At 43.0% G+C, this 15,291-nt stretch overlaps 2 protein-coding genes across 3 annotated transcripts in view; one reads left to right on the top strand and one right to left on the bottom strand.

Annotated features, from left to right (window-relative positions):
- Positions 1-1,781: 1,781 nt before the first annotated feature.
- The window catches only part of LOC123748195 (homeobox protein abdominal-A), a 34,553-nt gene continuing 21,043 nt past the window's right edge, over positions 1,782-15,291 (bottom strand). For both annotated transcript variants that reach the window (XM_069309908.1, XM_069309907.1), the window contains exons 2-3: positions 10,099-10,244; positions 1,782-8,772 (exon numbers count right to left, since the gene is read on the bottom strand). In XM_069309908.1, coding sequence (XP_069166009.1) covers positions 8,590-8,772; positions 10,099-10,244 — 329 coding nt within the window. In that variant the 3' untranslated portion in view covers positions 1,782-8,589. The remainder of the gene's footprint in view (positions 8,773-10,098; positions 10,245-15,291) is intronic.
- Positions 13,452-15,291, top strand: part of LOC123769159 (RNA-binding region-containing protein 3) — a 55,151-nt gene continuing 53,311 nt past the window's right edge. The window contains exon 1 of the mRNA XM_069309906.1: positions 13,452-13,658. The gene's annotated coding sequence lies outside the window, so the exon portion shown is untranslated. The remainder of the gene's footprint in view (positions 13,659-15,291) is intronic.

Genomic DNA, 15,291 nt, shown 5'->3' with positions numbered 1-15,291 from the left:
TTAATGTCCTTTCGTGTCTATATGGTGGGGGGTCCTAGAACCTGTCACTCTACCAGGGTGACGAGAACTGCATGCACTCTGGTGAGAAAGCCATGAAAAGCCAAACAAAAATATATATATTGTAATGTGTTGTTAATATACATTTTAATGTGCTGGATAATTTTACCCACTTTCAGTTGTATTTATAAGTCACTGACAAATATAGTTTCTGTAAGTCTAAAGTTTGAATCTGCAGAGTACAGAATATAATGATCACGTTATATGACTTTTTCTTATGTATATCAATTACAGTAATTTGTGTATACACTCTAATTATTTTTAAATGTACAACCATTTATGTATAAAGGTTTTGATTGATTGAAAGCTGCACCAAATATATAATATATATATATTATATATTTGGTGCATATATATATATATATGTCGTACCTAATAGCCAGAATGCACTTCTCAGCCTACTATGCAAGGCCCGATTTGCCTAATAAGCCAAGTTTTCATGAATTAATTGTTTTTCGACTACCTAACCTACCTAACCTAACCTAACCTAACTTTTTCTGCTACCAAACCTAACCTAACCTATAAAGATAGGTTAGGTTAGGTTAGGTAGGGTTGGTTAGGTTCGGTCATATATCTACGTTAATTTTAACTCCAATAAAAAAAAATTGACCTCATACATAATGAAATTGGTAGCTTTATCATTTCATAAGAAAAAAATTAGAGAAAATATATTAATTCAGGAAAACTTGGCTTATTAGGCAAGTCGGGCCTTACATAGTAGGCTGAAAAGTGCGTTCTGGCTACTAGGTACGACATATATATATATATATTTATATATATATAAATAATCATACCCTTATTCCTTAGTTTGATTAAATTAACGCCTCATTTAAGTTCAAAACTACTAAAGCTATCAACATGCAGTTAAAAGTGAATTAAAACCTCAACTGTACGTTTATACCAATGAATTATATTTTTGTCTTCAGATCTCTAGTGAAGAGAGAGGAGAGAGACCCAGTTGTTGACATAATGGCTGCTAGTTCTCACCGCCGCCACCAGGGGAGGGGGACATGACAACATCAGTAAGAATAACAAAGTTTTAATAATTTCATTTTCTTTTTCTACTCTTCGCTAGTTAGCTTACCTTGAAGGTTGAAAGTTTAAACTGATCTTTTTTTCTGTCCAGTAATGTGAAGCATATTATGTGGGGGGGGGGGGGGGATTTTATATTTTTTCAATGAATATGTTGCATTGTAAAGGGCCTTTTAATTAATAGGATTTTGTAATTATTATTCCAATTGTTTGTTAATGTTGAATACTATTAGCGTGTTTTATGCTCAAAGAGAGACATAATGTTAGCATGCTGAGTTCACTATCTCTTTTGTTTTGATTCTGTCGAGCAATTTGTGTTTTCATACCATTATAATCGTCCCAACTCTCTGTTATTCTAACCACAGTTACACTCACACACTGTCAACAAAGGGAGTGAAGGAGGGAGGGATATCACGGAAAAGCACCAAGCCATTACGACTATATAGCACTTGGAACGGATCAGGACAAGGATTTAGGATGGAACGGGAGGGGGAGGGGGGGAATAGGAATGGTGCCCAACCACTTGTGGATGATCGGGGGGGGGGATTGAACGCCGACCCGCATGAAGCCAGACCGTCGCTCTATACCGTCCAGCCCAAGTCATTGGACAGGAAAGGCAATAGCTTCTCCAGACGAAGCCTCTACCCCACCGTCGACGAAGCAGGCAGTGAGGGGTCAATAATACGACAGGCTTTATTGATTTATTTCATTTATTTAACAAATATTAAAATCTGGTTGGTTGTACCTGGCCAGAGCCGCGAGCAGAGCGGGTTGAGATGACCAGCGGTGGTGTCAACGTAGCTCCCCAAAACCAGGAGCAAACGCCTCATGTAACAGTACTATTTGATTTGCAATTTGATTTTCACTGTTTTATAGACCATGTTTGCCAATACACACATACATATACATACATATACATACATATATATATATATATATATATATATATATATATATATATATATATATATATATATATATATATATATATATATAATCTGTGTTTTGTGTGTTTTATGTGGGTAATTAACTTGCAGAATCACGTATATGGAAATGCTGTATGTGATTGATTTTTTTTTAATGTTTGAATGATTTTTTGAGGAACAAATGGAACAAAAACAAATCTAAGTCGCATGAGGCATAAGGGGGGGGGGGGGTTATGAGGTAACAATAGCTGTCTGCTGTCCCCAGTGACTCACGATAGCCCCTTGGGGACTCACAGTGAGTCACAGTGAGTCACAGTGACTCACAGTGACTCACAGTGACTCAAAGTATCCTCACAGTGACTCATACAATAGCTCTACTCAGAAGAATAACCAAGAATACAGTAGTCAACTAAAACCCTTTAAGAATACAGTTGACACAATAAAAGCCTAAATTATACACAGATAATACAGTGCTATACAACTTACAAGCACATAAACAAAAACACTTAAGAATCATATTATCATAACAAATCTATTATTCAGTTACATTTTATTTCCGTTCTTGAAACTTGAGGAAAAAGTATTCTTAAGGAATAACAAGAAAATACTAAAGCTTATCAGGGAATAGTTAATTGAGATAATTATGGATGAAAATTATAACTTTGATAACTAAATTATACTTATAATGATGGGCAATTGCTATTTTACGTAAGGATATTACCTCATTATATTTATATGATCATAATGACTGATCATTATTATGAAGCCTAATTATATATATATATAATATATATATATATATATATATATATATATATATATATATATATATATATATATATATATATATTAAACAGAATTAGTTAGATAGTGCTTATTGAGGAAACCAGGGTTCTTTTGTCAAAGTTAGCGGCCCTCCTGTCAAAATTAGGGCGCTCTTGTCAAAGTCAGGGGCCCTCTTGTCAAAGTTAAGGCCCTCCTGTCAAAGTCAGGGCTCTCCTGTGAACATCACGGCCCCCCCTATCAAAGCAAATCGAATCCCCTTGAGAGTGTACGAGGTGTCCCCTAAGCGAAAGTGACATGGGTTACAACCGTGTGAAAATGAGATCCGAACATAAAGACACGAGCCAGCGCGTGTATGTGAACCCCCCCCCCCCCCCCAACCTTGTGATAGTGAGGGTCCCCCCTAGTGTGAATACCGGAAGACCTAAGAGAGAGAGAGAGAGAGAGGGAGAAGAAGAAGTAGGGTTTCCAAGACGAAGAAAAAAAGTGTGAATGGCAAGACTGAAAAAGGGGGGAGGGGGGGTGGCAACCTGGAGAGTAAAACTATGGCAATTAAAAAGCTTTTTCAAGACGCTAAATCTTAGGCTATGTGTGTGTGGATTGAAGAGCGGACATGTTGTGTTGATTCCAAAGCCACTTTGGTCCTAACTTGCTTGCTTGTACAGTGTGTGTGTGTGTGTGTGTGTGTGTGTGTGTGTGTGTGTGTGTGTGTGTGTGTGTGTGTGTGTGTGTGTGTGTGTGTGTGTGCTTTCTAGCATTTCATACATAATCATGAGCCTATGTATTAATTATGTACATGAATGAGATCTCAGGAATATGACACTGGGCCATCTACTGTGTATATGACTCATGACACACGCGCATACACTATGTAGACTCTAATATCAATGTCAACAATGAGAGCATAACATGACACGACCCCTACCCCAAAAAAAAAAATTTGTCATAAATGCGTGTATGTCAAGCCGCCGATATCCCTGTGAAACATATATTTGTTTTGACCAAAATATCACTCTGGTTCGACACGATATACGCAAGATCAAGCGTACGGCTATACGTGAAGAGTATAACAGGTATATCTGTTATATCTGGGTATATCAGGTATATCACGCGTCATGCGTGACGCACGATAACGGATAACAGTGTCATTACGCTGTGCCGTTATCTCTACGTTGCCAAATAAAGTAGGAAGAATATCTAGTTAAGAAGATATCCTCGACCGCAGACATTTTGGCGTGGGAAGTGTGTATAGCAGAGCAAACTAGCTGTAGTCGTCATGTAGGTAAACACAGGCAACTGTAGTCATGTAGGTAAACACAGGCAGCTGTAGTCGTCATGTAGACAAATACAGCCATACTGTAGTCGGTGATGTAGCCTACATAATTCCTGCGACATTAAACAGAAATAGGGGGAGTAGAAATAGCCTAAGCTACTCTTTCCCTTTGAGATGTATCTTATTTTCTTGTCTCAAATAAACATATTTGAACTTGAACTTGAACAGAAATGGTTCCACTGTCTCCAGGTCGCCACACAAAGGAAAACAACAGCAAAGTTAATCAATCCAGAGCACACTAGGCTGCTCAGAGTTCCCTGATCGGCTCATTCAGATCTCTCACCCTGCCCATGGAGGGCTGAAGATAGTGCAGATGTTCTGCTTAACAATATATAATGGCATTGCCACGTCAATGGTAGAAATTAAACTGAAAAAAAGTTTTTTTGCCTGCCATCCCACGAGTCGGTTAAATCATCAAACAAAAATACTGAGCACTTAGGAATCGACGTCGCAAGAGGGAAAGGAAATAAGCTTTGTTCTGTGTGATGAAGTTGGTGAAACAACCACGAGTAGGGTCTAAAACCTGTCCTGGTGTGAACTTTGTGACGTCATGTTGACGTCACACACCTTGTTGACACCATATCTACAAACCATAATATCTTGTCTCGTTTAAGTTAGGCGAGGTTATTTTATGATAGGTTAGATTAGGTTAGGATATTTTAGGTTAGGTTAGGTTATTTTAGGATAGGTTAGGTTATTTTAGGATAGGTTTAGGTGTTTACAAAATGACGTCAAGAGCTGCATACTTTCCACAGGTTTTAAACCCTACTCTGAATTTGCGCTGATGCCTTGATCAGCTTCGTGGCCCCACACTGCTGTATATCCTCTTCAGAAGGAGACGTACTGAGGGCTGTAGAGCTCAGCATCTTCAGATAACCAGTGTAGCTTGATCAACAACACTGTTTCCTATTGCGGTATATATATATATACATTTCCGCGTAGCTGGCCAATCAAGGAGACCCACTGGAAGCGTTGCTACCAAATCATTTCACATTTTGACTTAATGAGTATGTAGTGACGATTGGCATGGATCGTGGACCATTTATAAAATCTTATATACAACTATACACCAATATACAGACCAGTGGATGTGTATTTTATCCAGTAACCAAGGGGCAAGGATTTATCAAGCATTTGCCTGTCCTTTTACGAAATTTATACATATTTCTTCAGTCCTGGCAGCTTGGGTTTGTATTTAGTAAAGAGTTTAAAACCTCTGAAGCACTCTAGAGCAATAATAATCTTGGCTTGCGAGTTCCTCGAGGCTCGTAACCCGTTTAATAAATTTTAAGCTAAGCCACGACCAGGAAAGATGTAAAGGTTTCGTAAGCAGGTCGGGAAATGCTCAATGGATTATGACGGCGGGGGGTGGAACCCGGTAAGATTATAGCTCTTGTCCTCAGGTGGACCCGGAAACCTCTCGAAGATATTGTTCTCTACGAATACTTAAGCTCGTATTCACTAACGAGATCGGAGTCTCTTCTCTCATTAGTGGCCTCGAAAATTATGCTTCATTCACTAAACTCTACGAACGTCGTGGCTTGACCTACTGCCACTTCGTAACAAAATTCGACCTTTTAGCCTATAACAATTTACCCACGAACCCATTCATCCCACCTAACCTATGGAGTCCCACGCATAGAAAACGCGAACGTTACTTGTTCTTAATGGGTTCCATTTGTAAACAAAAATGCGATCTATTAGTTGAGAGATATCGGAGATTAAGATACTCGTCAGTGTGTGGGTACGAAACGGCTCTGTGAATCTACCTCAAAATATACTCGTGGTAAAAGTATATATTTACTCCTCGTGGCAGCATATTCGGTAGCAGCTCTGTCGTGCCTTGTGCCGGCACAAACAGTCTCCTAACACAGGACAGTTTATTACGTATCATAGCCAGCTCATTCCCGAAATTGTTGAATTAAAAGTTGAATGAATTGACAAAAGCTGAAAGCTTCTGGGTGCTTGCTTAACAAGAGCTGACAGCTATTTAGTTGGATGACAGCGACACCAACGTCGCGTCACCGTTATTAGCTGATAACGTCCGCTCACCTCCGTTATCTTGAGATGATTTCAAGGCTTAGCGTCCCCACGGCCCGGTCCTCGACCAGACCTCCTTTTGTTGCACACCCCCTAGGAAGCATCCCCTTGCAGCTGTCTAACTCCCAGGTACCTATTTACTACTGGGTAACAGTGCCAACAGAGGTGAAAGAAACTCTGCCCATTTGTTTCCGCCTCCACCGGGGATCGAACCCCCCTCAGGACTACGAATCCGAAGCGCTGTTCACTCAGCTGTCAGGCCTCTGCCAGGCTCCGGTTAAACGACAGTTTTAACACGCATTGTTAGTTACAAAAAAAGGGGGGGCGGCGATACCCTTTTGTTTCTGGATTGTTAAAACCCAGTAGAATTGGGTTGCAAGTTGCAAAAAAGATTCAGCTGAATTCATTGGTTGAAAACTGAGCATCATACCAATTTTGGCCCAAATGTGCCAACCTCTCGAATTGGCCCTGACTATTATCTCCTCTAACTGTTGTCTCTTTATCTCAGCTAATAAAATGGTGGTTTTACCTAGTTAACAAAAATGAGTTTTACTCTGCTAACAAAGGATATCCAGCTTCACTCATCTGGGCTTGTTAAGAGTCTTCACTCAACTAACTTTACCCAAGTAACAAATAATCAAAGTCACTCGCTAGTTAGTGAACCTGCACTCGTCTTGCGAAACAATATACCTTATATGTATATATGTATATCTATGTATATCATACTGTCTTGATTATCTACGCTCTAGAATGATATACGGGGGGGGGGGAATTATTATGTACAACTTTATATATTATGCATAATTCGTGTGTTATGCAAATAATTGACTGATTCACAGTCTTCCTGTTACTACAAAAAGTACTTCAATATGGGAGGTGGGGAGGGGGAATAAAAATTGACTACATATGTACAGAAGTAAATGACATCAAGACACAACAGAGGAAAACAGTAGCAGAACAAATTAATGGCGTTGGACGCAGCCTACAAACATGGCGGTAAATATTATTATTAAGTAGCCTCAACAAGCATCAACGTGGCCAAAAATTATGCCCCCAAGCCAGTGGGGGACAGCAACAAACAGTGCAACAGTCTATGTGTGTGTGAGAGAGAGAGAGACTGTCTCATGCATTTTATACTGTATATATTTGCACTATGAAATATATATATATATTATATATTAATATATATATGCTGGTATGTATAGTCCTTGTGGGGACACTAGGATATGAAGTCGCGGGCTTTGATCGTGTGGGATGTTTTCTCGGAGTGAGTGAGTGAGAGTGAGAGAGAGAGAGAGAGAGAGAACTAGCCGTATTTTCTTACTGCACTGGTGAAGGAAAAGCCTCTTGGATGGTATCCAAGATACCAAACAACATGTGATCTCTCTTGGGCGAATCCAAGTTCTCGCCTTTACTTTCTGAAGCCTGAAGAAGACATGGAACAACTATCAATTGCAATTCCTTACCCACCCCCTCCGTTCCTTTCCGTCCCATCCTAAATCCTTATCCTATCCCTTCCCAGTGCTATATACTCGTAATGGCTTGAGGCTTTCACTAGTTCCCTTCGCTTCTTAAGACGAGCTCTGGACATACGACACAGAAATAATTTTCACTTCCTGAGATAATAGAGAAAGAGAGAGAGACATAGTAGCGATCTTAAAAATCTTCAATGGTGGGTCTTGAAGAAAAGGTGTCTGGGGTATATTGGTTGTGTGTTTTCTCTTGTAATTGAAGAGCCAACATGGGTAAAGGTGTCTATGATTGCCTGCTCATCGCCAACCTATAGCTGGGACACACTACGCTACCTAGAGTGCGTTCACGCTAGGCTCTCCAGATTAAACTTTAAAATTCGCCATCCTAATTTCGTCAGAAAGTCACCGAGTTGACGCGAGTTTCACAAAAAACATTTTTATAGGATTTAGGTTTAGTGTTTCTAATAATATACATATATCTTCCCTCTCCATTTTTTTTCATTCGATATACAAGTTTTGTTTACCAGAGTGAGATAATGACATAAGATTCGACGATTGGGAGTCTTTATAGTTTGTTGGGGGTTCCAATCCCTAAGATAAGAAGCAGGCAAAGGATTTCTTCATTTCCCTCAGAAATATTAACAATTATTATGTCTTGTGGATTTTATTTCGTGGCTCTATAGATACTATCATCACCACTAGAGCCGAGACCGCCAGCTGGCGTCGCCTCTCCTCGGCTCTTGAGTAGTGAAAAGGGTCGTTGGGGGAGGTCGTTAGGTGGTCGTTAGACTCATTTTAGGCCTTGACTTCCACGTGGAGAAGCAAGAAGCCTCGTTATCAAGAGCATCGATGCCCACAAATCGTGTTATCGTTCGGTGAGGTGAGAGAGGGATCATCTGCGGTGTTGGTGAAGTGCGTTCCACGGCTCTCCTGGGCTGATGTAGCCTCAGGCGAGGGCCGTCAGGGCCTGCTGCTGCTGCTGCTGCTGCTGCTGCTGGTGGTGGTGCTGCAGCTGCTGTTGCTGGTGGTGCCGTTGCTGCTGTTGCTCATAGTGCTGTTGATCCCGGGAATTCGTCCTGTGGGGTTGATGGTGTGAGGAGTGACCTAGAGATGTGTCCGTGCCGGAACCCTGTGGGGGAGAAAAACTGGTTACCTGAATAAAAATTTGAATTTGAATTTGTTAGTTTGGTTTCCCAACACACACACACACGTACATACACACACGCACGCACGCGCACACACCATAGCCTCGCGGCTGAGTTAACAGCGCTCTGGGGTCGTAGTCCAAAGTGCCCGGGTTCGATCCCCGGCAGAGGCAGAGACAAATGGGCAGAGTTTCATTTACCCCTGGAACCCCTGTTCACCTAGCAGTAAATTAGGTACCTGGGAGTTAGACAGCTGTTACGGCCTGTTTCCTGGGGATGTGTGGGTGTGTTAAGATAGAAATATATGTAGTAGACATAATAGAGGAAAAATAAATTGGTTAGAAAAACTGGGATCCAAGAGCTAATAGCTCGACTCTGCAGTTACATATAGTAAATAACTACATACACATGCAAGCACGCGCGCACAGGATGATGGGGATCGAACCCAGGGTCTTATGCAACCCAACAAAATTGCCATACCAATTTCACTGTGTATGTGTAGCGAAAAAAACCCTGTTATAACGTTATTCTAACGATGTAGTGGTCACGGGGCTGGTGCTGTTAGTGGGAAGACCTCCTTCTATACATAGTGGCCTGGGTTCGAATCCTTTAAGGGTGTCACGTAACAATAGCAAACTCAGCTATTGTAATGGCCTTAACAATCATTCAGAGACTGATGGGTCTTCAGGCCGACACCAAACCCAATTGGAAATCACTTTCAAATAATTTTTCTAAAATCAGATTGGGTGTAATTCCCACCCAAACCCCTTTTTTTTTTAAGGTTGACATTGTGGAACTCTTGGATGGAATCTCATAATACCATCTTGAAACTATTGATCACGTCCTTAACTATGTTTCCGAAACAAGTAACGACTTTGGTAATGTCGATTTGATTAAACGACCAGGAAAAAAATCACACACAAATATGCATTGTGCCTACTTGTGTAGAGATTTACAGCTGTCTCTACCTGTGTATAGATTGAGAAACCTGTCTACCTGCGCATAGATTCAGAACCCTGTGTACCAGCGCATAGATTCAGAACCCCTGTCTACCTGCGCATAGATTCAGAACCCTGTGTACCAGCGCATAGATTCAGAACCCCTGTCTACCTGCGCATAGATTCAGAACCCCTGTCTACCTGCGCATAGATTCAGAACCCTGTGTACCAGCGCATAGATTCAGAACCCCTGTCTACCTGCGCATAGGTTCAGAACCCCTGTCTACCTGCGCATAGATTCAGAACCCTGTGTACCAGCGCATAGATTCAGAACCCCTGTCTACCTGCGCATAGGTTCAGAACCGTCCTTACCTGCGTCAAATCGGAGCGGAATGCAGACAGTGGTTGCGTGGGCGTGTGGTGGGCGGTGTGGACGGCCTCGTAACCGTCCTTAATGATAGGTAAGATATTGGGTGTCGGCTGTCCCTCCCTCATGCTGGTAGCAGCTGCTATTTCTTCTGCAAGTGAACAAGAACAAGTGAACAGTCTTAGGCTGATGGCAGAAGTTGCAAATGCTCATATTAAGTGCTTCAAGAAAAAAGATGTAAAGGTTTCGCCTTTAGGGAGAGTTGCAAGCTAGTAAGACTCGCGGCAGCCCTAACAATGCAATTGCAAACACGCAAGGGGGTTTGTGTGTTCATTGTGGAGCTGTTTGTTAGCGGTTCTATGTATTAAGACACCAGGGAAGGAAAAATAATTGCTTATTGTCATCGTCAAGTTAAATTGGCCCAAATTGTTTGAGATAAAGATTGTCAGGCAGTTTGCTATTTTGAAAACTTATTTTGAGGTATAAGTATTTATGAGGAGGCGCGGTGTCAGTATGACTATTGTACACAGCAAGGATATGTGGGACAATGAGCTGGGATATGAGGATAAGGAGCAAGGGATATGAGGATAAAGAGCAAGAGATGTGTGAATAAGGAACAAGGGATATGAGGATAAGGAGCAAGGGATATGAGGATAAAGAGCAAGAGATGTGTGAATAAGGAACAAGGGATATGAGGATAAGGAGCAAGGGATATGAAGATAAGAAGTGATGGAACGATACCTATCAACCACTAGGATTTGATCGCCGACCCTGCAAAAAGCGAGGCTGTCGAATCAATCGACCAACCCAAGGTTTCCTGTGGATATCCTGCATATATGGCTAACTCTGAACGGCTACCAAATGGTCTGTGTCTTAGTCGTCTTCATGAAACGAATCCAAACACCTTCCAACATACGACGATCGAAATAAGCATGATTCGTGGTTACTTTTGCTGTAAAGATTTACTTGCGTAGCCTAAAGTTCCGTTGGTTCTTTTTTGTGTTTCTTCAGTCTGGTCCAAAGCTTCGGGCGGGCCCCTCTGTCACTCATTCAGGCTTTGGAGGTGGTTGAGTATTTATCACTCGTATGTTGGCTTCAATAAGATTATGTCCAATGTGTTGATCAATCCTCTGCGTTGTTAAATCTCAGTTGTAAGCTTATTTGCTTCGTAACTCTGCGGTGTGTTAGACAATGTTCCAGTGGTCTGACACTGCGGTGTGTTAGACAATGTTCCAGTGGTCTGACACTCTGCGCTGTGTTAGACAATGTTCCAGTGGTCTGACACTGCGGTGTGTTAGACAATGTTCCAGTGGTCTGACACTGCGGTGTGTTAGACAATGTTCCAGTGGTCTGAAAGTGTGCCCTGTTTTAGATAATGTTCCAGTGGTCTGAAAGTGTGCCCTGTTTTAGATAATGTTCCAGTGGTCTGAAAGTGTGCCCTGTTTTAGATAATGTTCCAGTGGTCTGAAAGTGTGCCCTGTTTTAGATAATGTTCCAGTGGTCTGACACTCTGCGCTGTGTTAGACAATGTTCCTGTGGTCTGACACTCTGCGCTGTGTTAGACAATGTTCCTGTGGTCTGACACTCTGCGCTGTGTTAGACAATGTTCCTGTGGTCTGACACTCTGCGCTGTGTTAGACAATGTTCCTGTGGTCTGACACTCTGCGCTGTGTTAGACAATGTTCCAGTGGTCTGACACTCTGCGCTGTGTTAGACAATGTTCCAGTGGTCTGACACTCTGCGCTGTGTTAGACAATGTTCCAGTGGTCTGACACTCTGCGCTGTGTTAGACAATGTTCCAGTGGTCTGACACTCTGCGCTGTGTTAGACAATGTTCCAGTGGTCTGACACTCTGCGCTGTGTTAGATAATGTTCCAGTGGTCTGACACTGCGCTGTTTTAGATAATGTTCCAGTGGTCTGACACTGCGCTGTTTTAGATAATGTTCCAGTGGGTCTCTCGGGTATTTCTCCACAATGTCTGGAGCCCGTAGGTCAGCCAATAGGTCCTCTGCTGTCTTGATTTATTTTACCTTTTCTCTTAATTTCGTATCTTTGTTGTGGTCTAGTTCTTGGACCCATTATATGGCACTGAAACACTTCTGTCTCTTAGGCACAAGATGGGTATGGGGTACATAATAAACTAATTAAACTATAACTCTCAGTCATTGTGTTAGGGGCCTCTTGGGAACACGGCTAGGGTAGTTTGATAAAGGCTGAGAATGGGCTGTTGATGTACATGTTAGCAAACTATGTCACCAGCTTATCAGGACTCTAATTTGCTTAGGTAAACGAACTTCGTGATTCAGTTCCGGAGACCATTATGCGCCTCTATAACCTTTTCCACTAATGCTCACAGGATGGGTATGGGGTCCACTAATGCTCGCAGGATGGGTATGGGGTCCACTAATGCTCACAGGATGGGTATGGGGTCCACTAATGCTCACAGGATGGGTATGGGGGTCCACTAATGCTCACAGGATGGGTATGGGGTCCACTACTGATCACAGGATGGGTATGGGGTCCACTAATGCTCACAGGATGGGTATGGGGTCCACTACTGATCACAGGATGGGTATGGGTCCACTAATGCTCACAGGATGGGTATGGGGTCCACTAATGCTCACAGGATGGGTATGGGGTCCACTACTGATCACAGGATGGGTATGGGGTCCACTACTGTTCACAGGATGAGCTTGGGGTCCACTGCCACTTATAGGATTTGAATGGGGTGCACGAATGTTCACAGGACGAGCATGGGCTTCACAACCCCTCGCAGGATGGGCATGGGGTCCACCATCGCTCACTGGATGGCCCCTGGGCTACCGTGAGCAAATGAGGCACGACAAAATGCCAGCTCCCAGAATGAGGCAAGACCAGTAGCGTTTCAGACCGGGAGCAGTATTAACATTGCAATGTCACAATAACATCACACACTTTGGGATTGGGCTAAGTTACATTTGTTTAAAAAGTATCGGTGACGTAGAGAGGGGGAGGGTACATGCTCTTCTCAGGTCTTAGATCCTATTCGCTAAGATAGTCTCCCTGCGCATGTGGATATTGCACATAGTGGGATAGGGAGGCAATGCCCGCAGGGTTCATCTTGCCTCTAGCATGAGAGGCTTTGTGTACAGCGAGCGACTGTGTCAAGATGAGAAAAAGAGTCGCCGCTGTAGCGTTGTGGGATATAGCTTGGCAACAAACTGCGGGAAGAGTTGATTTTTTATAGGAAGGGGCGTATGTAGTGGGAGGGGTTGCAGTAGTGGTGGGAGGGGGTAGTAATGGTATTTTGAGATATTTGAGATATATACAAGAGTTGTTACATTCTTGTACAGCCACTAGTACGCGTAGCGTTTCGGGCAAGTCCTTAATCCTATGGTCCCTGGAATACGATCCTCTGCCGCGAAGAATCGTTTTTTCATCCAAGTACACATTTTACTGTTGCGTTAAACAGAGGCTACAGTTAAGGAATTGCGCCCAGTAAATCCTCCCCGGCCAGGATACGAACCCATGACATAGCGCTCGCGGAACGCCAGGCGAGTGTCTTACCACTACACCACGGAGACTGTAAGACCACGGAGAATGGTGGTGGAGAGCGCACTACTGGTGGAGCGAGAGAGGGTAGTGATGGAGGGAAGAGGTGGGGGGGCTAGTGTTGGAGGGAGGGAGGAGTGAGGCACCAGGCAGTGCCCTCCCCCCAACACTCCACCTGTGTTTATTAGTGTTTATGTCTTGAACACGTTCTTCCTACTCCCTGCCTCCAGCGTACCTCCTTGACTCTGCCACCTAGAGTGTGTCTGGATGAGGTTCTGTGAGTTGTTCTACTCCTCAAGCCCGGCCCCGGGCCAGGCTCCACTTGTGAGAGCTTGGTCCGACAGGCTGTTGCTCGGAGCGGCCCGCAGGCCCCCATATCCACTCCAGCCTGGTTGGTTAAGAGTCCTTTTTTAACTTGAAGACTCTTTTTGTTTCGGCAATATTTCTTATGCTCGCTGGGAGGACGTTGAACAACCGCGGACCTCTGATGTTCATACAGTGTTCTCTGATTGTGCCTATGGCACCTCTGCTCTTCACTGGTTCTATTCTGCATTTTTTTCCATATCGTTCACTCCAGTACGTTGTTATTTTACTGTGTAGATTTGGTACTTGGCCCCTCCAGTGTCTTCCACGTGTATATTATTTGATATCTCTCTCGTCTCCTTACTAGTGAGTACATTTTCAGAGCTGTAAGACAGACCCAATAATTTAGGTTCTTTATCGCGTCTTTGCGTTCCGTATATGTTCTCTGTATTCCCTCTATTTCAGCAGTCTCTCCTGCTCTGAAGAGGGGAGTGAGTACTGAGCAGTATTTAAGACGGGACAGCACAAGTGATTTGAAGAATACGACCATTGTGATAGGATCTCTGGATTTTAAGATTCTCGTAATCCATCCTATCATTTGTCTAGCTGACGCAATATTTGCTTGGTTATGCTTCCTAAAAGTTAGGTCGTCAGACATCATTATTTCTAGATCCTCTATATGTTGCTTTCCTACTTTGGGCAGATCTGATGGTGTTTTGTACCCGGTATTATGTTTAAGATCCTCATTTTTATCATACATGAATACTTGGAATTGCTCACTGATAAACATCATGTTATTCTGGTGCCCAGTCGAAAACTTTATTCAAATCAGTGTTGTAGTTTTGCAAAGACTTTTACGGAAGCAAATTTTTCATGTTGATTTTTTGTGTCATCTGCGAAAGATGACAGGAAAGCTGTGACCTGTAGTTTGTTCAATAATAAGATAGAATTAAGATGATATAAGATGATAGAATAAGGCATTCCTTCTTGTCCCCTTTCTTCCCTTGTTAACCCTCGCGGCAGTTTCACTGTTCCCTGGTCCAACCACTTGGGCTGGACGGTAGAGCGACGGTCTCGCTTCATGCAGGTCGGCGTTCAATCCCCGACTGCCCAAGTGGTTGGGCACCATTCCTTTCCCCCGTCCCATCCCAAATCCTTATCCTGACCCCTTCCCAGTGCTATATAGTCGTGTTAGCTTGGCGCTTTCCCCCCTGATAGTACCCTTCCCTTCCTTCCAAACCCCCCTAACTACCCCTTCTCCGTGGACCCCCCTTACCCCCCCCCCCCCCACCATGGGAAAGGCGTTCCACAAAGGGAACAGAGAGTAACGCACAATAAAAAAGGGGAAGTCACAGGAGAGGAG

Source organism: Procambarus clarkii, chromosome 66 (genome assembly GCF_040958095.1).
Source record: "Procambarus clarkii isolate CNS0578487 chromosome 66, FALCON_Pclarkii_2.0, whole genome shotgun sequence".
Classification (NCBI taxonomy): domain Eukaryota; kingdom Metazoa; phylum Arthropoda; class Malacostraca; order Decapoda; family Cambaridae; genus Procambarus; species Procambarus clarkii.
The sequence above is the reverse complement of the archived record's forward strand: the minus strand, read 5'-3'. Positions and strand labels throughout refer to the sequence as shown.